This window comes from Odontomachus brunneus, unplaced genomic scaffold, assembly GCF_010583005.1.
Source record: "Odontomachus brunneus isolate Ranch 3 - 2012 unplaced genomic scaffold, Obru_v1 Obru_scaffold_039, whole genome shotgun sequence".
NCBI classification, from domain to species: domain Eukaryota; kingdom Metazoa; phylum Arthropoda; class Insecta; order Hymenoptera; family Formicidae; genus Odontomachus; species Odontomachus brunneus.
This window is the reverse complement of record NW_022639489.1, coordinates 876,980-903,101: the sequence shown is the minus strand read 5'-3', so window position 1 is coordinate 903,101 and position 26,122 is coordinate 876,980. Positions and strand designations below refer to the sequence as shown.

Genomic DNA, 26,122 nt, shown 5'->3' with positions numbered 1-26,122 from the left:
TTATGTACGAAGAAAAATTGTTGTAATGAAAATTAAAACAAAATTTCTGAAATCATATAAAAGTATGATTGCAATTATTATATATTTACTTAAAAATATTATACACTCTAGACATCTCATTACAAAATTGTCGTAATTACTTCAGAGCTGTTGTTAAAATAACTCAAATATTATCACGATAAAGAAAAAATATTATAATTTTTGTGGAATAATTTTGTGTTAAATTTATTATATTTTTACATTGAAAAGAAAATTTTGTAATATTTGTGCAATTATATTTTTTGTTAGTATGAGAGTATGTTATAATACGTATATAAAAAAAGATAAAATAATATAAATATAAATTTAAGATATAGTGCATTGAGAATTACGAATATTATTATTTATCCTTATAATTTTCAATATTTTATGACATTATATACAAATATACACATCAAACATTAAAATATTTGTACGGTAATATTCATAGATTCGAAACTTCACGTCGTTTATCGTTGAATTGTCTTACTTTGATGTATCTTTCTCGAAGTCGAGTTTTAGCTGTCGTGTTATATAAATAGAACGCACAATAAATCATTAAAATTAATTAAATAATTTCATCTGAAATCGAACTAAATCGAACTAAAATAATAATATGCCAGATACTTGCCATATGGCGACAACCTGACTACAAATCAGTAGTTATTCCAGGAAAAAGAACGGTAACGATCAAGCTTTCGGTCAAATCCTATAGAATATCTATAAAAAGGCAGAGACCACTGAAATCCTCCGGAACTTGTAGGCTTCATCGTGTTGTGGAGTTGATCGAACATTAGCAGCTCGTGTCTTCCCGCGGTTTTCGTATTTAGTCCCAGTAACCAAGCCGTTTTACTCCAGCGGCAAGTAAAAACATTTTTCAACAATTATGTTATAATTAACTTGCAATAAACCATATTTTTCGGCAATTATTACTTAATGAATACAAATAACGTTTTACATAATGTGATGTTAGTATTGAATATTAATTGACTTGTATTTATTCTGAATTCCCTTTGTATTATCGAATAGAAGACAATAAAGACTGATATTTTTACCACATTGTATTTATGATGATATATGCTCTTTTAGATACTGTGTGTGAAAGTCAGACTGTAATAACAGAATGTAACACATTTTAATCTAATATTATTATCACAGATAATAGAACAAACATAACTTTATATTTTATGCGTGAAATGTAGCTTTATTAATTAAGAAGAAATTTTTATTCTCTTTTTCGACAAAACAAAACAACTTATGCGGGGAAATGTTAAAATACTACACATTTAATATAGAATTAAAATAGATATGTATGACTATATGATACCTCAGCTATCGGCAGCAAAGAAGTGTATGATAAATTATGAGATTACAAAGGTGTTTTTCGTACAACCGTCAATGCACTGAGCAAATATAAGATCTGCAAACGTTATTAACAACACAATCGATGAAGTAATTAATGTGCGTCCAGTACACGGAGTAAATAAAAGCAGCTGTTATACAAGGTCAAGCACAAGGATATAAAAGGGAACTCTGAGTGGTCTACGTATCCAGTTTGTTATTTGTTGTGGACCTGGTTACCGAATTACGGTCATCGACAAAATGAAGTTAGCAATTTTGCTGGTTGTCGGCGTTATCGCCAGTGAGTATCCAAAACTCGATAATAAAAAATAAAAAAACTCACATTCAAGCGTAATTAGCATATTCTAATATTGCTTATTATACGAAATAGTAAAGCAGAGAGCGAGCGAGAGAGAGAAAAAGAGAGAGAGAGAGAATTAATAAATAAAAGAAATTAAAATATACAAATAGTATCATGAAAATATTTTTTAAAAATATTTTTCTATAATGTTAAACATATTAATTATTATACCTGCGTAAAAATATGTAAAAATAACATGTAGAAGAACTATATAGTAAAATAAATAGATATGTTTCAACTATAATATATAGGTGTCTGATATAAGGCTGTCAAATAAAATTCACTAATCTCTTTTAATTAATAACTTAACAATTTATGTGGTTGTTCGCAAAATAGTAAAAGACTTTTTAATGGTAGTTTGTGTTAATGTATACAAGTATATAACACATAAATCGTACTTACCGTCAGACTGCATCGTGTCCCGCGTATTCACATATTTATTCGCCGACAGTCTTTAATTAATAATTCATAGTTTTACGTGGTTGTTCGCGACAAAGTAGAGAAATTTTTTTGTCTAGTTTGATCTAATCTTACCTTGTATACTAAGAAACATTTTCTGGCAATGTAATAAATAATTACAGACTTAAAATTGTTAATTACAGAAGTATACGGCGATGAACCTGAACCTATTGTGGGTGGCAACACGGCATCGCCTGGACAGTTTCCATATCAAATCTCCCTTCAGAGCAGCGGCGATCATATTTGCGGAGGATCTATTATTAGTAGCACACATATCCTCACTGCTGCTCATTGTATACCGCCCCAAAGTCATTGGAAATACTTGGTACGTAAATGACACATAGTAAGAACGATTTGTTCGGTTATTGATTTTTTCTTATATATATATTATGAATAAAATATAAAAAAATTAGAAATAAGGTAGTTTTTTCATTTTTAGCGCTTTGTATCATTTTTTTCTAATTCACTCTGCTATTTCTATTTAATTCATCAAAAATATTCGGTACACAGACTATTGTAACCGGAACAAACAGCGCACAAAGTGGTGGTCAAAAACACCAAATCAAGTGCATTCAAATGCATCCAGGGTTCAGCATGACCCACTTTCAGGACGATATCGCTTTGATCACTGTAAGCATAACTCTCAGCTGAACACTGTACGGCGATATGATGCTTGTACAACAATCTGAAAAATTCTTTTTATTTTAGTTGACACAACCGATTACCTTGAACAATATACAAACTGCAATTCCTCTAGCGAGTAAAGATTATGCCGATGGTCAAAATACTGCTATAGTAAGCGGATGGGGAAAGACCAGCGTAAACTCAGGCGTTTCGTCAACGCTTCAATGGCTTCAAGTGAGACTGTTGAGCCCTTCTGAGTGCCAAACAGCGCATTCAGACATTACTGCTAAACAGATATGTACTTTGAACAGCTATGGAAAAGGTGCTTGCCAAGTGAGTGTCTTACCTTGTCTTATGTATAATACATCTAGAAGTGACTTTTTATACGTATCCTCATTGAGAATAAGAAACGAGTTGGTAGAATCACTAATTAAAAATATACAATTTCTTAGGGTGACAGCGGCGGTCCTCTCGTTTGCAACGGTCAACTTGTTGGTGTTGTTTCCTGGGGCATTCCATGTGCTCTGGGTCAACCTGATGTATTCATTGGTGTCTACCACTATCGGGACTGGATTAGCCAAAGTCAAAAGAAGTGCTAATTGTTCGAATAATTATAGTCTACTGGCAATCTATATTTCAGACATTATCCAAAATTTTCAGTTATATGATGTGAAACGTGTTGCTAATATCATTAATATATTCAACAGAAATGGCATGAAAACATAAAGTAAACAATACGAAAATATTATTCAAAATAAATTTTGTACACATTTCACTACCCAACATAAATTTTTTTTACGAGATCGTGAATTAACCTAAGTTGTATACGAAGAAAAATTGTTGTAATAAAAATTACAACTTTCTGAAACCATATAAAAAGTATGATTGCAATTATTATATATTTACTTAAAAATATTATACACTCTAGACTTCTCATTATAAAATTGTCGTAATTACTTGAGAGCTTTTGTCATTGTTAAAATAGCCCAAATATTATCATAATAAAAAAGAAGTATTATAATTTTTGTAGAATAACATTTATTATATTTTCACATTGAAAAAAAAAATTTATAATATTTGTCCAATTGTATTTCTTGTTAGTATCAGTAGTATGTTATGATATGTATATAACAAAAAGATGAAATAATATAAATATAAATTTTAAGATATAGTGCATTGAGGATTAAGAATATTATTATTTATCCTTATAATTTTCAATATTTTATGACATCATTTAAAATACACACATCAGACATTACAATATTTGTACGATAATATTCATAGATTCGAAACTTCACGTCGTTTATCGTTGATTCCCTTATTTCACAATTGTCTTACTTTGATGTATCTTCCTCGAAATCGAGTTTTAGCTGTCGTGTTATATAAATAGAACGCACAATAAATCAATAAAATTAATTAAATAATTTCATTTGAAAACGAACTAAAATAATAATACGCATGTATAAATTTCTAATACAAGGAATCTTTCGTGTTTTTGTCCATTCGAACGTAGTTCGAATGTTTCCGCGACTCAAAGTTCTGTCGATGGACGAGCATCGCAAAAGATGGACGAACTAATATGCACCCCATTGTTTTTAATGACAGCTTATTGTTTGTAAACAACATGTTCAAAGAATCTAGCCGTACTGGGTGGTTTGCTCTCAGAACTCAAACACTATCATGTAGAAAACTAAAGATATTTAAAGACCTAAATATATTTGCTACAATAAAATATTATTGTTATTTCTTGTCCGTGCATACAAGACGATTCTAGTAATCGTAGCATTCTGATAGTGGGTAAAACTGTGCCTACGAGAATTGTATTTATAGGCATGTAGCAACAGCAGCTTCTAATGCTATGTTTGAGTAAATATGAAATCACATAAAGTTGTTCTCTAAATATAGAATATGTGAATTTAACAGTAGTTTTTTCCGTCTGCGACTCCTTTTTGCCAGTTTCCATCATACAGGATGCAGCTAATAAGCTCTATGTATATATGACGAATATTCGAGATTTTGCGGGCAGCAACGTGGGTGGCAACGATTGCGGGAATAGTCAGTTTATATGTCAGTTTATATCAAGTCTTTCTTCAAATATTCAGATTTCATGTTTACGGGAGTAGTCTTATTATAGTAACAGACATGTTCTCACTGCTGGTCGTTGTGTTGAGGATGAAAATAAACATAAATACTTGGTGCGTGCAGAGCAGTTGCTACAAATCAATCGATTAATGATTTTTCTGTATGCAAAACAATTGGTTGTATTAATCCAGTGTTTGTTTATATATACGAACATATCAGAATTCTAGTTAAAGCTATCACAATTCTGCTCAAGTTAACAAGATTTCCGGTCAACCAAATAAAGTTTCTAGGTAACCAGAAATATCGCTGTGATCACTGTAAGCCTACTTTTCAGTTCTACTTGAGAGTATACAGAGATGTAATGCGTGGGCAACAATTCTTGATGAAACTCTTTTTTCTCTAGTTGGAAAAAGCAATCACGAAAAACAGTCTCTAAAGTCCGATTGCTCTAGCGAGTAAGCAATATGGTGATGACAATTATCGTGATTTAGTAAGCGAATAGGGAAAGACCAGTATGAATTCAAACTCTGCCAATACTTAAGTAAATCATAGTGAACGTTTTGAGCCAGACCGACTACTTAGCCGCACATTAGCGAATAACGTATGGTAATGCATTCACCAATCGAAAACATATATTCATTTTGGAGAAAATTAGGAAAGGCGCATGTATCTTATTGTATTATATGTTAGATGCATCTGAAAATGATGATGTATATATAGAGGTATCCTTATTAGAAACAAATTGAACGAGTTATCACATAAAAATGTACAATTTCTTGGAGTGACAGCGGCAATCCTCTAATTATCAACAAAGGAGCTCTGTAGTGTCGTCTCTTGGACTTCGCTCTGCGGTAAGGGCGAAAAAGCTGATTCACTACTGTCTACTACTATATGGACTTCATCAAGCAGTCATAAGACATGTACTGATAACATGAATAACCACAGTCGTCCCGTCAAAGTTGAACAATCACGGTCACTATGTAAATTATAGATTCTATTATAGATTCTGAAGTTTCACTTGCCGCGTGTAAAACACACGTCGGTAATATTATTATTATTTTCTAAAGAATTAACAAAATAGCCTAAAGTAAAGAATAAAAAATATTATTTAAAAAAAATGTTGTGCATATTTCTTTTCCCAAATTAAACTTTCATATAAGATCAATGATAAAATTAACTAAAAGTTGTACGTAGAAAGAATTGCAAACAAATTTCTGTAATCTTGGACCATAAATACGGAGAAAATAATGTAGTTTTTTTTTTCATATAAATTCATTTCAAACTTATTATGTTTTTGTAGTAGAGGAAAATAAGCATTGTCAGTAAGGTTTATCTTGCTACTAATAAATTTTTCAAGGAACGCAGCAAAAATTTCTAACGATACAATAAAAATATAAATAATAATACAAAATGTTGTAGGAACTTCCACTATAAATTTTCCTATCCGTAGATATTACAATCAAAATAACTATATATTTACATAAAAATTATCCGCTTGTAAGTAACGCACGTATAGATCTCAACTTCCATTCAACTAATTTTGTTCGTCAAATACATGTATATTTCAAAAAGCGTGTATAGTACCCATAATAGTAAGTTCTGTTATAATTTCGTTGAAGGGAGCGTAACTTGTTTGCGACTCGTCCTCGGACATTCCTCAATTCGACATTTTATTGATAATTCACAATTTCACAATTTTATTGATAACTGAGATTTGCGGAAATAAACGGGTTCAAAATCAAGTTCAAGTAATGTTTTTAATGAAGCAATAAATTTTAGATTATTGCTTAGACGCAAGATGTTTAAGGGATTGAGAAGTCAATTTCACAATTGCCTGACCGACAGGCCGCTCTCGGAACTTAGACATCACAACGACTTTCTTTTACCAATTTGTAACGTACAGACTTCAGCCTATAAGTTCTATGCTTGGACAACGTACGCTCGATATTTCTCTACCGATATCTGCCATGTGTTGAAAACCTGGCTCCAAATCAGTAGTTATCCCGCGAAAAAAAACAGTAACGAGCTACTGCTCGAGTCCTCCTATACAAGAGCTTGCAGAGATCACTGAAATCATTCGGAACTTATACTTCTAGGCTTCGACGTGTTGTGCAGTTGATTAAAGGTAACAGCGGCTCGTGTCTCTCTCTTTCCACTGCTTTTTATTCCGTCGCAGTAATCAAGCAGTTTGTTCCAGCGGCAAAATAAAAATTTTTTCTAATAATTATGTTATAATTAACTTTCAATAAACCATATTTTTCGACAGTCGTTATTTAATGGATATAAATCACATTTTATATGACGTGACATCAGTGGTGAATACTTATTGAGTAATGAATTGATTTGTATCTATTCTGAATCTTCTTTGTGTTATAGAACAGAAGAAAATAAAGACTGGTATTTTTACTACATTTTATTTATGATAATATGCTTTCTTTCAGACATCGTGTGTAAAAGTCAGCCTCTAATAACAGAATGTTATACATATTTTAATATAATATTATTATTACAGGTAATAAAAAAAACATAAATTTGTATTTTTTGTGTGAAAAACAACTTTATTAATTAAGAAGAAATTTTTATTCTCTTCTTCGAGAAAATAAAACAATTTATGGGGATAAATATTAAACTACTACACATTTAATATAGAATTAAAATAGATATGTATGCTATGTGATACTTCAGCCATTGACAGCAAGGAAGTGAATGATAAATTATGAAATTACAAAGGTGTTTTTCGCTCGACCGTTGATGCACTGAACAAATATAAGATCTGCAAACGTTATTAACAATACAATTGATGAAGTAATTAATGTGCGTCCACTGTAATACGGAGTAAATAAAAGCAGCTGTTATATAAGGTCAGGCAAAAGAATATAAAAGAGAACGCTGAGTGTTCTACGTATCCAGTTTGCAATTTGTTGTTGACTTGGTTACCGAATTACGACCACTGAGATAATGAAGTTAGCAATTTTGCTGGTTGTCGGCGTTATCGCCAGTAAGTAAACAAAACTTGATAAAAAAAAAATAAAAACATCTAGGCATATACAGTATTGCATAATTAGCGTATGCTAATATTATTTATTGTACGAAATAGTAAATCAGAATGTGTATGTGAGCGTGTGTGTGAGAGAGAGAAGGAGGGAGAAAGATAAATAATAAATGAAAGAAATTAAGAAATACAGATAATAGCATGAACACATTTTTTAAAATTGCGTAATGTCGCATATATTATACATATAATTCAAATAATACACACACACACACACACTTATATATATGTATATGTATTTATATACAGGTGTCCGAAGCTTTTCTTGACACACATCGTAAGAAAGTAGAATGGATTAAACGGAACAAAAAAGTCAAATACCATTTTGCGAAATTTGCAATAGTTTTCCAGGAATTAATTATTTTGTTTCAACAAATAAACTCTTGCCCGCGCGCGACCGTGATATACGCAAATCGTGGTTTGCTGCGTCTCTCCAGCCATAGCTACAAGACACAGCGTAGCTGTGGGTGGAAGGATGCAACGAGCCATGATTCGCATGTATCACGGTCGCGCGTCGGCCTGAGCGCTTATTTGCTCAGACAAAATAATTAATTACTCGAAAATTTTGTGAATTTCGCCAAATGGTATTTGATTTTTCTGTTGTCGTTTAATGCATTCTAATTTCGTACGAATTGTGTCAAGAAAGGTTTCGAATACCGTGTATACATATTATACATACAGGATAAGGAAAAAGTATGGAAACTCTGAAAAATCTAAAAAAAATATAAGTTTTACAGAAAATGTTTCAAATAAAAGTTGTAGGATTTAAAAAGGTCTATTCAATAGTTTCATCAATTTGACCCTGGCTGGCGTCGTTAAGTCGTGAAGTCAAAGTCATGAATTTTTTAAATGGAACACCCTATTTTTTATTGCATATTCTTATAGTCTTTCTCAATACCTTTACAAGGCACTATAATTTTATTCATTTTGGGTCAGCCGTTTCAAAGTTATAGAGTATTTTACACTAAGAAGTAATAGACACCCGAACATAAAGTCGGAATATGATCCAGCCAACTAAGGCAAGATCAGAAGATGATCTAAGCTCTTAGATCATCCTCCGATCTTGCCTTAGTTGGCTGGATCATATTCTGACCTTGTCTTCGGATGTCTATTACTTCTCACTGTAAAATTCTGAATAACTTTGAAACGGCTGAGACAAAATGAATAAAATTATAGTGCTTTGTAAAGGTATTGAGAAAAACTATAAGAATATGCAATAAAAAATAGGGTGTTCTATTTAAAAAATTCAAGGTGAATTTGACTTCACCTTAACGACGCCAGCCAGGGTCAAATTGATGAGACTATTGAATATACCTTTTTAAATCTTACAACTTTTATTTGAAACATTTTTCTGTAAAACTTATATTTTTTTAGATTTTTCAGGGTTTCCATACTTTTTCCTCACTCTGTATAATTATTATACATGTATAAAAATGTGTAAAAATAATACATGTGAAAGAATTATATAGTAAAATACATAGATACGTTTCAGCTATTACATATAGATATCTGATACAAAGCTGTCTACACACACACACACACATGCAACACACGAATTCACTAACATTTATTAATTAATAACTTCAAAATCTGTTGTTGTTGTTCACAAAACAATAAAAAACTTTTTTGTGTCAATTTGTCTTAATATATATAAGAGCATAACGCACATTATACTTACCGTCATATTCAAATTCTACATTACCGTATCCTGCGCACTCACACACTCACTCGTTGATTTTCTTTAATTAATAAATTATTGTTTTACGTGGTTCACGACTAAGTAGAGAAACTTTTTGTCCAGTTCTATAGTCTTTCCCTGCATACATATTAAATGAAACATTTTTAGAAAAGGAAATAAATGAAATATATTACGGACTTATATATATAAAATTATTAACTACAGAAGTATACGGCGATGAACCTGAACCTATCGTGGGTGGGGCCACGGCATCGCCTGGACAATTTCCATATCAAATCTCCCTTCGGCAAAATGGCTACCATATTTGCGGAGGAACTATTATTAGCAACAGACATATTGTCACTGCTGCTCATTGTATACCGTCTAAGAATCAGCAGAGTACTATGGTATATAAGTAACAGTAGCTTGTGAGAACGATTCGTTTGATTATTGGTTTTTTCTTACATACATGTTATAAATATGATATAGAAAAATTAAAGACGTAGTAGCTCTTATCTTCAGCGCTTTGTATCAACATTTTCTAATTTACTTTGTTATATCTATTTAATTCAACAAAAATAATTGGTACGCAGACTGTTGTGACTGGAACAAACCACATTAGCAGTGGCGGTCAAGAACACCGCATCAAAAGCATTCAAGTGCATCCACAGTACGACACGCGTACCAATAGGAACGATATAGCTGTGATCACTGTAAGCATAATTTCCAATTCTCCTGAAGCATGTACGGAGATGTGACGTTTGCACAACAATCCGATATGCTTTATTTCTTCTAGTTGGAACAACTGATGACCTTCAACCAGGTACAAAAACCAATTCCTCTAGCGAATGCAGATAATGCTGATGGCCGAACTCGTTGTGTACTAAGCGGATGGGGACAGCTCGGTGCAAGACAAGGCCCGCCGACATATCTACAATATGTCGAGTTGACCACGACGACCCTTAGTGATTGCCGCAGAGTGCATTCAAATGTCTTTGAGAAACAGCTATGTTGCTTTGAGAAACATGGAATAGGTGCCTGTATGGTGAGTATCTTTCATTATCTTATGTATTATACATTCAAAAATAACTTTTTATACGTACACATATCCTCATTGAGAATAAAAAACGAGTTGGAAGAATTACTAATTAAAAATATACAATTTCTTAGGGTGACAGCGGCGGTCCTCTCGTTTGCAACGGTCGACTTGCTGGTATCGTCTCCTGGGGCATTCCCTGTGGTGTCGGTTATCCTGATGTATTCACTAAAGCTTACCATTATCAGGACTGGATTAGCCAATGTCAAAAGATGTACTGATCATTTGAATAATCACAGTCGCGTGCGTGACCGATGATCTATATTTCAGGCCTTATCCAGAATTTTTAGTTACAACGTGTGAATCGCGTTGCTAACGTTATTAATATGTAGAAATAGAAATTATATGAAAGCATCAAGTAAACAATAAAAAAATATTATTCGTAACCAATTTTGTACATATTTTTCTTCCTAACATGAACATTTTTTTATGAGATCGATAATTAATCTAAAATTAATCTAAAACTGTATACGAAGAAAAATTGTTGCAATAAAAATTAAGACAAAATGTCTGAAACTATAGTATTTTACTATTTATCCTTATAATTTTCAATATTTTATGACTTCATTTGAAATACACACGTCAAACATTACAATACTCGTATGGTAATATTTATAGATTCAAAACTTCACATCGTTTACCGCTAGTTTCCTTATTTCACAATTGTCTTACTTTGATGTTTTTTTCTCGAATTCAAGTTTTAGCTGTCGTGATATATAAATAGTACGCACAATAAATAGAGGAAATTAATTAAATTAATTAAATAATTAATTAAATTTCGTCTGAAATCGAACTAAAATAATAATACGCACGTGTAAATTCCTAACACAAGAAATCTTTCATCTTTTTGTCAATTATAACGTAGAATGTTTCCGTGACTCAAAGTTCTGTCGATGGACGAGCATCGCAAAAGATGAACAGACTCATATGCACAGCGCTGTATTTAATGAGCGTCGAATTGCTTGTATATAATATGTTCAAAGAGTCTAGCAGTCAATCCCGCAATTACCTGAACGAAGGATTGTTCTCAGAACTCAAACACTATCACGGAAGAAACTAAAGACGTCACTTGCCTAAATAATAAGTAGGACTGCCATAACAAAATATTGTTATTTCTCGTCTGTGCATACAAGACGGTTCTAATAATCGTAGCATTCTGATAGTGGATAGAACTGTGTTTATGAGAATTGTATTTATGAGCGGATAACAAAAACAACTTCTAATGCTATATCTAAGTAAATTTAAAATCACATAAAGTTATTCTCTAAATATAGAACGCGTGTATTTACACATCAGTTTTTTTATGTACCCGATCTTCCTTTTACCAGTTTCCAACGTACAGGATGCATTTTACTCTATGGACACATGACGAATGTATGAAATTTTGCAAGCAGAAACGTGGGTGGTAACGACGACGGAAACGGTCGGTTTGTATAATGTATCAAGTTTTTTTCAAATATCTAGATTTAATGTTTATGGGAATAGTCTTATTATAGTAACAGACATGTTTTCATTGATAAAATTATTATAGTAACAGACATGTTTTCAAATGAAAAGAAACATAAATACTTGGTACGTGCAAAGCAGTTGCTACAATACATTCGATTAAAGATTATTGTTGCACGTATGCAAAAAAAGTTGGTTATATCAACCCAATATCTGGTGAGATATACGAATGAATCAAAATTCTAGTTGAAGCTATCAGAATTCTGCTTAAATTAACCAGATTTCTGGTTAACCAAATAAAGTTTCTAGATATTCAGAAATATTGTTGTGATCACTGTAAGCCTACTTTTTAGTTCTTTCTAAAAATATACAGAGATATAATGCGTGGGCAACAATTTGAAACTCTTTTTCTTCAGTTGGAAAGGGCAATTACGAAAAACAGTCTCTAAAGTCCGATTGCTTTAGACAGTAAGCATTACGGCGATGACAACTATCGTGGTTTGGTAAGCGGATAGGAAAAGCGCAGTATGAATTGAAACTTTTTGCCTATAATTAAGTAAATCACAGTTAATCTTAGTTTTGAGCCAGAACGACTGCTTAGCCGCACATAAGCGAATGCCATATCGTAATGCATTCACCAATTAAAAACATGTATTCATCTTGGAGAAAATTGGGAAAGACGCAGGTGTTTTATGGTATTATATGTTATGATGATGTATATGTAGAGATATCTTCATTGAGAACAAATTGAACGAGTCACTAAATACAAATGTACAATTTCTTAGGATGACAGCGAAAATCCTCTTATTGTCAACGAAGGAGCCACGTGGTGTCGTCTCTTGGATTTCACCCTGCGGTAAGTTAAAACTGATGTATTTACTACTGTCTGCTACTATCTGGACTTCATTAAGCAGTCACAAGATATGTGCTGATAATACGAATAATTACAATCGACCCGTCGAAGTTAAATAATCACGGTCACAATCTAAATTATGGATACTACCTGAAGTTTCACTTGCTATGTGTAAAACTAATCGGTAATATCATTATTATTTTGCAAAGAATTGATAAAGTGGCCTAAAGTAAACAATAAAAAATATTATTTAAAAGAAATTTCGTGCATATTTCTTTTCCCAAATTAAATTTTGTATAAGATCAATGATTAACCAAAAGATGTATGTAGAAAATATTGCAGTAAAAATTGCAAACAAATATTTATAATTTTGGACCATAAATACGGAGAAGATAATGTAGTTTTTCTTCTTCTTAATAAATTCTTTTTTTCTTCTTAATAAATTCTTTTCAATTTCGCTGTGTGCAATACAGGAAAATAAGAATTTTCAGTAAGGTTTATCTTGCTAATAATAAATTTTTCAAGAAACATAGCTAAAATTTCTAAGGACACAATAGAAATACAAATAATAATACAAAATGTTTTAGTAACTTTTATTATAAATTTCTCTGTCTGTAGATATTATAACTAAAATTATTATATATTTACATAAAAATTACCCGTTTGTAAGTAATGCACGTATAGATCTCAACCTTCATTCAACTAATTTTGTTCATCAAATACGTGTATATTTCAAAAAGTATAATATTAAGTTCTGTTACAATTTTGTTGAAGAGAGCGTAACTTATTTGTGACTCGCCCCGGATGTTCCTCAACTCGATATTTGGGATTCAAAATTTTGTTGATAATTGAAGTTTACGGAAATAAACAGGCCAAAATCACATACAAGTGCTGTATTTAATGACACTTTATTGTTTAGATACAAGATGTTAAAGGGATCGAGTAGTCAATTCCGTAATTGTTTGACCGATGGGCTGCTCTCGAAACTCAGACATCACAACGACTTTCTTTTACCAATTTGTAACGTACAGATCTCAGCCTATAAGTTCTATGCTCGAACAACGTAAGCTCAATATTTCACTACCGATATCTGCCATGTTTCGACAAACTCCGAATCAGTTGTTAACCCGGGAAAAAAACAATAACGAACGAGCTACCGCTTAAGTCCTAATATAGAAGAGCATGCAGAGACCACTGAAATCATCCGGAACTTGTACTTCTAGCTTTGACGTGTTGATTAAAGGTAATATCGGCAGCTCGTGTCCCTCTCTTTCCAGTGTTTTTTTTTATTCCGTCGCAGTAACCAAGCCGTTTTACTCCAGCAAAATAAAAACATTTTCTAATAATTATGTTGCAATATGTATGTATAATTAACTTGCAATAAACCATTTTTCGACAGACATTACTTAATTGATACAAATGATATTTTATACAACGTGATATCAGTGGTAAATACTAATTTATTTTTATCTACTCTACATTTTTTCCGTGTATAGAACAGAAGAAAATAAAGACCGATATTTTTACCACATTGTATTTATGATAATATTATATCCTTTTTCAGACATCGTGTGTGTATGTCTATGTCTCTAATAACAGAATGTTATACACATTTTAATCTAATATTATTAACACAGATAATAGAACAAACATAAATTTGTATTTTTTGTATGAAATATAGCTTTATTAATTAAGAAGCAATTTTCATTCCCTTCTTCGACAAATCAAAATAACTTATGCGGATAAATGTTAAACTACTACACATTTAATATAGAATTAAAATAGATATGTTTGACTATATGATACTTCAGCTATCGACAGCAAAGACGTGTATAATAAATTATGAGATTACAAAGGTGTTTTTCGCACGACCATCAATGCATTGAATAAATATAAGATCTGCAAACGTTATTAACGACACAATCGATGAAGTAATTAATGTGCTTCCAATGTAATACGAAGTAAATAAAAGCAGCTGTTATACAAGGTCAAGCACAAGGATATAAAAGGGAACTCTGAGTGATCTACGTATCCAGTTTGCAATTTTTTTGTGGACTTGATTACCGAATTACGAATCGAGATGACGAAATTAGCAATTTTGCTGGTTGTCGGCGTTATCGCCAGTGAGTAACAAAAATTCGATAATAAAAATTAAAATTTTACATCCAAGCAATGCATAATTAGCGTATGTTAATATTGTTTATTGTACAAAATAGTAAAAGCAGAAAGTATATGTGTGTGTGTGAGAGAGAGTGAGGGAGAAAGATAATTAATAAATGGAAGAAATTAAAAAATGCAGATGGTAGTATGAACACATTTTTTATAAATGCTGAACGTCACATATATTATATATATAATACTAATAATATTACACACACACATACACACACACATATGTTTATATGTATTTATATATATTATACATATTATACACATAATTATTATACTTGTATAAAAATGTGTAAAAATAATACATGTGAAATAATTATATAGTAAAATACATAGATATATTTCAGCTATTACATATAGGTGTCTGATACAAAGCTGTCTACACACAAATTCACTAACATTTATTAATTAATAACTTAAAAATTTATTGTGGTTGTTTGCAAAATAATAAAAAACTTTTTTGTGTCAGTTTGTCTTAATATGTATAAGAGCATAACATAAATTATACTTATCGTCACATTCTGCACCATATCCTGCGCACTCACACACTCATTCGTCGATCCTCTTTAATTAATAAATTATTGTTTTACGTGGTTGTTCACGACTAAGCAGAGAAACTTTTTGTCCAGTTCTATAATCTTTCCTTGCATATATATTAAGTGAAACATTTTTAAGCGAAGTAGTAAATGATTACGGCCTTAAAATTATTAACTACAGAGGTATACGGCGATGAACCTGAACCTATTGTGGGTGGCAACACGGCATCGCCTGGACAATTTCCACATCAAATCTCCCTTCGGCAAAATGGCTACCATATTTGCGGAGGAACTATTATTGACGAGAGAACTGTCATCACTGCTGCTCATTGTATACCGCCTCAGAATCAGCAGAGTACCATGGTATATAAGTAACAGAAGCTTGTGAGAACGATTCGTGTGATTATTGGTTTTTTCTTACATACATATTATAAATATGATATAGAAAAAGTAGAGACGTAGTAGCTCTTATTTTCAGCACTTCGTATCGACATTTTCTAATTTACTCTGTTACTTTTATTTAATATAACAAAAATATTTGGTACGCAGACTGTTGTGACTGGAACAAACCACATTCTAAGTGGCGGTCAAGTTCACCACATTAAATGCATTCAAACGCATCCACAGTACGACAGTAACAGTTGGAACGATATAGCTGTGATCACTGTAAGTATAATTCCCAATTCTCCTGAAGCGCTTACGGAGATGTGATGTTTGCACAACAATCCGAAACGTTTTTTCTCTTCTAGTTGACACAACCGATAACCTTCAACAATCTACAACGTCCAATTTCTCTAGCGAGTGCAGATTATGCTAATGGCCGAACTCGTTGTATAGTAAGCGGATGGGGACAGCTCGGTGCAAACCGAAGCCCGCCGACATTGTTACAATATGTCGAGTTGACCGCGATGACTCTTAATGACTGCCGCAAAACGCATTCAAACACTTTTGAGAAACAGCTATGTTGCTTTGACAGCTATGGAAAAGGTGCCTGTATGGTGAGTATTTTTATCTTATGTATTAAAAAATGACATTCAAAAATGACTTTTTATACGTATACATATCCTCATTGAGAATAAGAAACGAGTTGGAAGAATCACTAATTAAAAATATACAATTTTTTAGGGTGATAGCGGCGGTCCTCTCATTTGCAATAATGAACTTGCTGGTGTCGTCTCCTGGGGCATTCCCTGTGGTGTCGGTTATCCTGATGTATTCACTAATGTTTACCATTTCCAGTCCTGGATTAAGCAATGTCAACGGATGTGCTGATCACTTGAATAATCGTATGCCTGACTGACCATCTATATTTCAGGGATTATCCAGAATTTTTAATTACAACGTGTGAATCGCGTTGCTAACGTAATTAATTTGTAGATATAGAAATTATATAAAAGTATAAAGTAAACAATAAAAAAATATTATTCGTAATAAATTTTGTACATATTTCTCTTCTCGACTTAAATTTTTTCTTATGAGACCGTTAATTAATTTTAAAGTATATAGGAAAAAAATTGTTGTAATAAAAATTAGAACAAAATGTCTGAAACCATAGTGTTTTACTGTTTATTCTTATAATTTTCAATATTTTATGACTTTATTTAAAATACACAGGTCAAACATTACAATACTCGTATGGTAATATTCATACATACAAAACGTCACGTCGTTTATCGCTGGTTTCCTTATTTCACAATTGTCTTACTTTGATGTTTTTCTCTCGAATTCAAGTTTTAGCTGACATGTTATATAAAAATCACGCACAATAAATAGAAGAAATTAATTAAATAAATTCCTCTGAAGTCAAACTAAAATAATAATACGTATCTGTAAATTCCTAATACTAGAAATTTTTCACCTTTTTGTCAGTTATAATGTAGAATGTTTCCGCGACTCAAAGTTCTGTCGATGGACGAACATCGCAAAAAATAAACAGACTCATATGCACCGCGCTATATTTAATGATCGTCGAATTGCTTGTATATAATATGTTCAAAGAGTCTAGCCCGCAATTATTTGACCGAAGGATTGCTTTCAGAACTCAAACATTAACACGGAGGAAACTAAAGATGTCACTTGCCTAAATATATTTGCCATAAAATATTTTTGTTATTTCTCGTCTGTGCATACAAGACTTTCTAGTAATCGTAGCATTCTGATAGTGGATAGAACTGTGTCTATGAGAATTGTATTTATGAGCGGATAGCAACAACTTCTAATGCTATATCTAGGTAAACTTAAAATCACATAAAGTTGTCCTCTAAATATAGAACACGTGAATTTATCAATCACAGCAGTTTTCTTTATGTACCACGACTTCCTTTTCCCAGTCTCCAACGTACAGGATGCAGTTTACAAGCTCTATGCACATATGACGAATGTACGAAATTTTGCAAGCAGAAACGTGGCAACGACGACGGAAACGATCAGTTTGTATAATGTATCAATTTTTTTTCAAATATCTAAATTTAATGTTTATGGGAGTAGTCTTATTATAGTAACATACATGTTTTCACTGCTGCTCATTGCGTTAAAAATGAAAATAAATATAAATACTTGGTACATACAAAGCAGTTGCTACAATACATTCGATTAAAGATTATTGTTGTATGTGTGCAAAAAAAGTTGGTTATATAAGTTACAAGGCATGTATTGATAACACGAATAATCACAATCGACCCGTCAAAGTTGAATAACCACGGTCACAATCTAAATTATAGATACTACCTAAAGTTTCACTTGCCGTGTATAAAATACATCGGTAATATCATTATTATTTTGCAAAGAATTGATAAAATGGCCTAAAGTAAACAATAAAAAATATTATTTAAAAGAAATTTCGTGCATATTTCTTTTCCCAAATTAAATTTTGTATAAGATCAATGATTAACCAAAAGATGTACGTAGAAAATATTGCAGTAAAAATTGCAAACATATTTCTATATTTTTGGACCATAAATATGGAGAAGATAATGTAATTTTTTTTCTTCATACAAATTTTTTTCAAATTCGCTATGTATAGTACAGGAAAATAAGATATTGTGAGTAAGGTTTATCTTGCTAATAATAAATTTTTCAAGAAACGTAGCAAAAATTTCTAATGACACAATAGAAATACAAATAATTATACAAACTGTTTTAGTAAATTCAATTATATATTTCCCTGTCTGTAGATATTATAACCGAAATTATTATATATTTATATAAAAATTACCCGTTTGTAAGTAACGCACGTATAGATCTCAACGTTCATACAACTAATTTTGTTCAAATACGTGTATATTTAAAAAAGCGCGTATAGTACTCGTAATAGTAAGTCCTGTTACAATTTCGTAACTTTTTTGCGTAACTTTGGGACTCATCCTCGGACATTCCTCAACTGGATATTTGGGATTCACAATTTTGTTGATAATTGAGATTTGCGGAAATAAACGGGAAAAAATCACATACAAGTGCTGTTTTTAATGACACTTTTTTGCTTAGGCACAAGATGTTTAAGGGTTCGAGAAGTTAATTCCGTAATTGTTTGACCGACGGGCTGCTCTCGAAACTCGGACATCACGACTTTCTTTTACCCATTTGTAACGTACAGACCTCAGCCTATGCACGAACAACGTAAGCTCGATATTTCACTACCGATACCTGCCATGTTTCGACATCAGTAGTTAACCCGGGAAAAAAACAATAACAAACGAGCTATCGCTTAAGTCCTTCTATAGATGAGCTTGCAGAGACCACTGAAATCATATGGAACTTGTACTTCTAGGCTTTGATGTGTTGATTAAAGGTAATATCGGCAGCTCGTGTCCCTCTCTTTCCACTGTTTTTTTATTCTGTCGCAGTAACCAAGCCGTTTTACTCGAGCGGCAAAATAAAAACATTTTGTAATAATTATGTTATAATTATCTTGCAATAAACCATATTTTTCGACAGACATTACTTAATGGATACAAATGATATTTTACGACGTGATATCAGTGGTGAATACTAATTTTTATCTACTCTGAATTTTCTCCGTGTATAGAACAGAAAAATAATAAGAAACTGACTGATAATAACAGTAAAAAAGACTGTTAAGTTACTTGAAATGAGTTTTTTATTATTTTCTCCGTGTATAGAACAGAAGAAAATAAAAACAAATATTTTTACCACATTGTGTTTATATTAATATTATACTCTCTTTCAGACATCGTGTGTGAAGGTCAGCCTCTAATAACAGAATGTTATATACATTTTAATCTAATATTATTATCACAGATAATAGAACAAACATAAATTTGTATTTTTTGTGTGAAATATAGCTTTATTAATTAAGAAGCAATTTTCATTTTCTTCTTCGACAAAACAAAACAACTTATGCGAATAAATGTTAAACTGCTATATTTAATATAGAATTAAAATAGATATGTATGACTATATGGTACTTCAGCTATCGACAACAAAGAAGTGTATGATAAATTATGAGATTACAAAGGTGTTTTTCGCACGACCGTCAATGCACTGAATAAATATAAGATCTGCAAACGTTATTAACAACACAATCGATGAAGTAATTAATGTGCGTCCAGTGTAATACGAAGTAAATAAAAGCAGCTGTTATACAAGGTCAAGCACAAGGATATAAAAGGGAACTCTGAGTAATCTACGTATCCAGTTTGCAATTTTTTGTGAACTTGATTACCGAATTACGACCATCGAAATAATGAAATTAGCAATTTTGCTGGTTGTCGGCGTTATCGCCAGTGAGTAACAAAAATTCGATAATAAAAAATAAAAAATTTACATCCAAGCAATGCATAATTAGCGTATGTTAATATTGTTTGTTGTATAAAATAGTATACCAGAGAGTATGAGAGAAAAAGAATTATTAAGTAAAAGAAGTTAAAATATACAAATAGTATTATCAACACTATTTTTTTTTTAAATAGTTTTCTATAATGTTACACATATTAATTATTATATATCTATAAAAATGTGTAAAAATAACATATGTAGAAGACAATAAGGTGTAGAAGACATGTAGAAGAACTATGTAGTAAAACACGTAGATACGTTTTAACTATTACATACAAGTGTCTAATACAAGGATGCCTAAACAATTTTTTTTCTATTTCTATTAATTAATAACTTAAAAATCTACATGGTTGTTCACAAAATGATAAAGAACTTTCTTGTGCTAGTTTATTTTAATGTGAACAAGAGCACAACATAAATTATACTTACTGTCACATTTTGCACCGTATCCCGCTCACACCCTCATGCATCTATCTTCTTTAATTAATAACTCATAGTTTTATGGGATTGTTCGCGACTAAGAAAAGAAATTTTTTGTCCTGTTCGATCTAATCTTATCCCTGTATATGTATTAAGTGAAACATCTTTAGGCGAAGTAATAAATGATTACTGACTTAAAATTATTAACTACAGATGTATATGGCGATGAACCTGAAGCTATCGTGGGTGGCAACGTGGCATCACCTGGACAATTTCCATATCAAGTTTCCCTTCAGTTATACGGTAACCATTTTTGCGGAGGAACTATTATTAGCAACAGACATGTCGTCACTGCTGCTCATTGTATGCCATCGCCTGCAAATACGAACGGCCTAGTACGTAAGTAAGAGTAGTTAGTAAGAACAATTCGTTCGATTAATTTGCTTGCTCTTATATATATATTGTAAATATAATATAGAAAAACTAGAGATGCGATAGCTCTTATTTTCAGCGCTTTGTACTATCATTTTCTAATTCATTCTGCTACTTCTGTTTAATTCAACAAAAATATCCGGTCTGCAGACAGTTGTAACTGGAACAAACGACATAGAAAATGGTGGTCAAGTACACCAGATCATGTGCATTCAAGTGCATCCAGAGTACAACCCGAATACCGTCAGTAACGATATCGCTTTGATCACTGTAAGCATAATTCTTAGTTCTTCTGAAGCGCGTACGAGGATGTGTTACTTGTACAACAATCTGAAACTAGTTTTTTTCTTCTAGTTGGCAGAACCGATGACCTTCAGCGGTCTACAACAGTCAATTTTTCCAGCAACTTCAGATCCTGCCACTGGCCAAAATAATGCTGTAGTAAGCGGATGGGGAATGCTTGGAGTAAATGCAGGTACGCCGACAATGCTTCAGTATGTCACGACGAGGGTGCTGAGCCATAGTGAATGCCGAAAAGTGCATTCAGGCACTACTTATAAACAGTTATGTACCTTTAACAGCTATGGAAAAGGTGCATGTATGGTGAGTCTTATTTTATTTTATGCATAATGCATCTAAAAGTGACTTTTTATACGTATGCGTATCCTCATTGAGAATAAGAAACGAGTTGTAAGAATTACTAATTAAAAATATACAATTTCTTAGGGTGACAGCGGCGGTCCTCTCGTTTCCGACGGTCAACTTATTGGTGTCGTCTCCTTTGGCACACCCTGTGCTGTGGGCGTACCTGATGTATTCACTAATGTTGCCCATTATGGGGCCTGGATTCGGCAATGTCAACAGAAGTGTTGATCATTCGAATAATCACAGTCGACCGGCGATCTATATTTCAGACATTATCTCTTGTAATTTTCAGTTACAACGTGTGAAACACGTTGCTAACGTTATTAATATGTAGAAATAGAAATGATATAAAAGCATAAAATAAGCAATAAAAAATATTATTTGAAATATATTTTATATATATTTCTCTTTCTGACATAAACTTTGTTTTATGAGGCCGATAATTAAATTAAAGAAATTAGTATTCGAAGAAAATTTGTTGTAATAAAAATTACAACAAAATTTCTGAAACAATATGGGAAGTATGATAGAAATTATTAAATATTTACTTGAAATTATTATGCACTCTAGACATCTTATTACAAAATTGTTGTAATTATTTGAGTGCTTTTATCATTGTTAAAATAGCTCCAATATTATCAAAATAAAGGAGAAATATTATAATTTTTGCCCAATTACATTTATTATGTTTTCACATAAAAAATAAAGTTTTGTAATTTTTGTGCAATTATATTTATTGTTAATATGAGTAGTATGTTACGATATGTATATAACAAAAAGGTAAAATAATATAAAAATTAATTATACGATATAGTAGATTAGGGATTACGAGTATTACTATTTATTTTTATAATTTTTAATATTTTATGAGTTCATTGCACACGTCAAACATTACAATACTCGTATAGTAATACTCATAGATTCGTACATTTTATCTCGTTTATCGCTAATTTCCTTATTTTACAATCTTACTTTGATATTTCTCTCTCGAAGACGAGTTTTAGCTGTCGTGTTATATAAATAGCACGCACAATAAATCTAGAAAACTAATTAAATAATTGTCTCTGAAATCGAACTAAAATAATAATATGTACGTATAAATTCCTAACACAAGGAATTTTTCGTCTTTTTGTCCATTATAACGTATACTGTTAGAAAACTTCGTATTAAATATAATAATGAAATCAATATCATATTTAATAACACAAAGTTACATAACTATTCGATATCATAAAAGAATCGATGAAAAGATTTCTGCATAGTTCTGTTGAAATCTCAATAAAGGCCACGATGTTTTGCAAGCTAAAGAATTACGGCGATGACAACTATTGTGGTTTGGTAAACAGATAGGGAAAAACCAGTATTAATTCAGACTCTGCGCTAATATTTAAATAAATTATAGTAAACGTTTTGAGCCAGACCAACTACCTAGCCGCACACAAGTGAATGCCATATGGTAATGCATTCACTAATCGAAAACGTATATGCATCTTGGAGAAAATTGGGAAAGGCGCAAGTCAAATGAGTGTCTTATCGTATCATATGCCAGATGCATTAAATGATGATATACATGTAGAAGTATTTTCATTGGGAACAGATTGAACGAATCATCAAATAAAAATGTACAATTTCTCAGGGTGACAGCGGCGATCCTCCTTTTCTCAACAGTGAGCTCTGTAGTATCGTCTCTTGGATTTTGCCTTGTGGCTAGGATAAAGCTGATGTATTCATTAATGTCTATTACTATGTGGATTTCATCAAGTAGTCACAAGACATATGCTGATAATACGAATAATTACAGTCGATTGCTCACAGTTGAATAATCACAGTCGCAATTTAAATTCTAAATACTATTTGAAGTTTCACTTGCCGCGTGTAAAACATGTCGGTATTATCACTATTATTTTGTAAAGAATTGACAAAATAGCATAAAATAAACAATAAAAATATTATTTAAAAAAATTTTCGTGTACATTTCTCTTCATAAATTAAACTTTTATATAAGAAAAATTATTAACCAAAAGTACACGTAGGAAATATTGCATTAAAAATTGCAAACAAATTTCTGTAATCTTAGAACTTAAATACAGAGAGGATAATATAGTTTCTTGTCTTTATATAAATTCTTTTCAAACTCATTATGTTTTTAGTAGTACTTGAAAATAAATTGTCAGTAAAGTTTATCTTGCTAATAATAAATTAATAAAAAGCAAAATACGTAGCAAAAATGTTTAATGATACAATAAAAATACAAGTAATAATATAGAATGTTTTAGAAACTTCCACTATAAATTTCTCTGTTTGCAAGTACCATAACCGAAATTATTATATATCTACATAAAAATTACCCTCTTCTAAGTAACGTATATGTAGATCCCAATTTTCATTCAACTAATTTTGTTCAACAAATACGTTCAAAAAGCTTATATAGTACCCGTAATAGTAGGTTCTGTTACAATTTCGTTGAATGGAGCGTAATTTATATACAGCTTGTCCTCGGACATTTCTCAATTCGAGATTTGGGATTCACAAATTTGTTGATAATTGAGGTTTGCGGAAAATAAACCGGTCAAAATTACATACAACGTGTCTTTAATGGTATTTTATTGCTTAGACACAAGATATCTCAAGAATCGAGAAGTCAATTCAACAATTGCCTGAACGACGCTCTCGGGATTGAGACCTCATAACTTTTTTTTATTAATTTGGAACGTATAAACTTCAACCTACAAGTTCTATGCTCGAAAAACGAATACTTAAGATTTCACTATCAATACGTCGACAACCTGATTCTAAGTCAGTAGTTATCCCGGGAAACATAACGATAATGAACGAGTTATCGCTAAAATCCTTCTATAGAAAGGCTTGCAAAAACTATTGAAATCCTCCGGAATTTGTACTGTAGGATTCGACGTATTGTAGAGTTGATTCAAAGCAACATTGGCAGCTTGTATCCTTATCTTTCCGTGGTTTCCCTATTCTGTCGCAATAAACAGGTCGCTTTACTCCAGTGGCAAGAAAAAACATTTTCCAATAATTATTATAATTAACTCATAATAAAACATATTTTTCGACAATCATTACTTAACGGATACAAATGACATTTTGCATAATGTGATGTCAGTGGAGAATATTAATTGATTTGTAGCTATTCCTTTTCGTGTTATCGAATAAAAGAAAGTAAAGAATTTTATTTACCACTACGTATTTATGATGATATACACTCTCTCAAACATTGTGTGTGCAAGTCAACCTGTAATAATAAAGTGTCACACGTTTTACTCTAATATTATTATCATAGATAATTGAACAAATATAAATTTATATTTTATACATGAAATATAGTTTTATTAGTTAAGAAGTAATTTTTTTTGTTTTCGAAAAAACAAAATAATTTATGCGAATAAATATTGAAATATTATACATTTAATATAGAATTAAACTAGAAATGTATAACTATATATGATACTTCAGTTATCGATAAGAAAGAACCCAAATAATAGAGAATTCAAAGAGAATTTAGTTGCATATCACCAATTCTGAGTTCATTTTCAGATGTAAAAAGAATTCTTCAAATTTTAGTTCAGGAAAAAGAAATGATTGAAATGAATTCTTCATATGACTGAATTCTTCTTGAATTACCTATGCTATGTAGGAAGTATAGGATAAATTATGAGATTATAAAGGTGTTTTTCTCTTGATTGTCAATGTACTGAACAAATATAAGATCTGCAAACGTTATTCGCAACGCAATAGATAAAGTAATTAATGTGCGTCCAATGTAATACGGGGTAAATAAAACCAGCTGTTATATAAGATCAAGCACAAGGATATAAAAGAGAACTACGTACTGAGTGATCTACGTATTTAATTTGCAAGTGTTGTGGACCTGGTTACCGAATTACGACCATCGAGATAATGAAGTTAGCAGTTTTGCTGGTTGTCGGCGTTATCGCCAGTGAGTAACTAAAACTCGATAGCAAATAATAAAAACTTATATCCAAGTAATGCATAATTAGTTTATGCTAATATTGCTTATTGTACGAAATAGTAAATCAGAGTGTGTGTGTGTGTGTGTGTGTGTGTGTGTGTGTGTGTGTGTGTGTGTGTGTGTGT

The 26,122-nt window shown here is 31.6% G+C and overlaps 4 protein-coding genes across 4 annotated transcripts in view; all 4 read left to right on the top strand.

Annotated features, from left to right (window-relative positions):
* The first annotated feature begins 1,550 nt into the window (after positions 1–1,550).
* LOC116844092 (transmembrane protease serine 9-like) lies at positions 1,551–17,136 on the top strand. The gene is made up of 14 exons (XM_032815217.1): positions 1,551–1,660; positions 2,323–2,504; positions 2,690–2,809; positions 2,888–3,136; positions 3,256–3,399; positions 10,209–10,328; positions 10,412–10,660; positions 10,786–10,925; positions 12,943–13,013; positions 15,047–15,133; positions 15,897–16,078; positions 16,265–16,381; positions 16,465–16,713; positions 16,841–17,136. Exons 1-14 carry the CDS (start codon positions 1,621–1,623, stop codon positions 16,985–16,987), a joined length of 2,097 nt encoding a protein of 698 aa, XP_032671108.1. The 5' UTR covers positions 1,551–1,620; the 3' UTR covers positions 16,988–17,136.
* LOC116844164 (chymotrypsin-1-like) lies at positions 7,770–11,101 on the top strand. The gene is made up of 5 exons (XM_032815358.1): positions 7,770–7,883; positions 9,841–10,022; positions 10,209–10,328; positions 10,412–10,660; positions 10,786–11,101. Exons 1-5 carry the CDS (start codon positions 7,844–7,846, stop codon positions 10,930–10,932), a joined length of 738 nt encoding a protein of 245 aa, XP_032671249.1. The 5' UTR covers positions 7,770–7,843; the 3' UTR covers positions 10,933–11,101.
* Positions 17,137–20,378: 3,242 nt separating the features above from the next.
* LOC116844091 (serine protease 53-like) overlaps positions 20,379–26,122 on the top strand; it is a 17,062-nt gene continuing 11,318 nt past the window's right edge. The window contains exons 1-5 of the mRNA XM_032815216.1: positions 20,379–20,457; positions 21,143–21,324; positions 21,512–21,631; positions 21,716–21,964; positions 22,088–22,231. Of these exons, the coding sequence (XP_032671107.1) occupies positions 20,418–20,457; positions 21,143–21,324; positions 21,512–21,631; positions 21,716–21,964; positions 22,088–22,231 (735 nt within the window). The 5' untranslated portion in view covers positions 20,379–20,417. The remainder of the gene's footprint in view (positions 20,458–21,142; positions 21,325–21,511; positions 21,632–21,715; positions 21,965–22,087; positions 22,232–26,122) is intronic.
* The window catches only part of LOC116844165 (chymotrypsin-1-like), a 2,214-nt gene continuing 1,948 nt past the window's right edge, over positions 25,857–26,122 (top strand). Inside the window, exon 1 of the mRNA XM_032815359.1 lies at positions 25,857–25,964. Within this exon, the coding sequence (XP_032671250.1) occupies positions 25,925–25,964 (40 nt within the window). The 5' untranslated portion in view covers positions 25,857–25,924. The remainder of the gene's footprint in view (positions 25,965–26,122) is intronic.

Excerpts from the sequence above, each read along its gene's own strand:
- LOC116844164 (XM_032815358.1), top strand. The coding sequence starts at position 7,844 with ATGAAGTTAGCAATTTTGCTGGTTGTCGGCGTTATCGCCA. Across the intron at positions 7,884-9,840 it reads GGTTGTCGGCGTTATCGCCA|AAGTATACGGCGATGAACCT; the intron begins GTAAGTAAACAA and ends TATTAACTACAG. Across the intron at positions 10,661-10,785 it reads ATGGAATAGGTGCCTGTATG|GGTGACAGCGGCGGTCCTCT; the intron begins GTGAGTATCTTT and ends ACAATTTCTTAG.
- LOC116844092 (XM_032815217.1), top strand. The coding sequence starts at position 1,621 with ATGAAGTTAGCAATTTTGCTGGTTGTCGGCGTTATCGCCA. Across the intron at positions 10,926-12,942 it reads ATTAGCCAATGTCAAAAGAT|GATGACAGCGAAAATCCTCT; the intron begins GTACTGATCATT and ends ACAATTTCTTAG. Across the intron at positions 15,134-15,896 it reads GGTTGTCGGCGTTATCGCCA|AGGTATACGGCGATGAACCT; the intron begins GTGAGTAACAAA and ends TATTAACTACAG.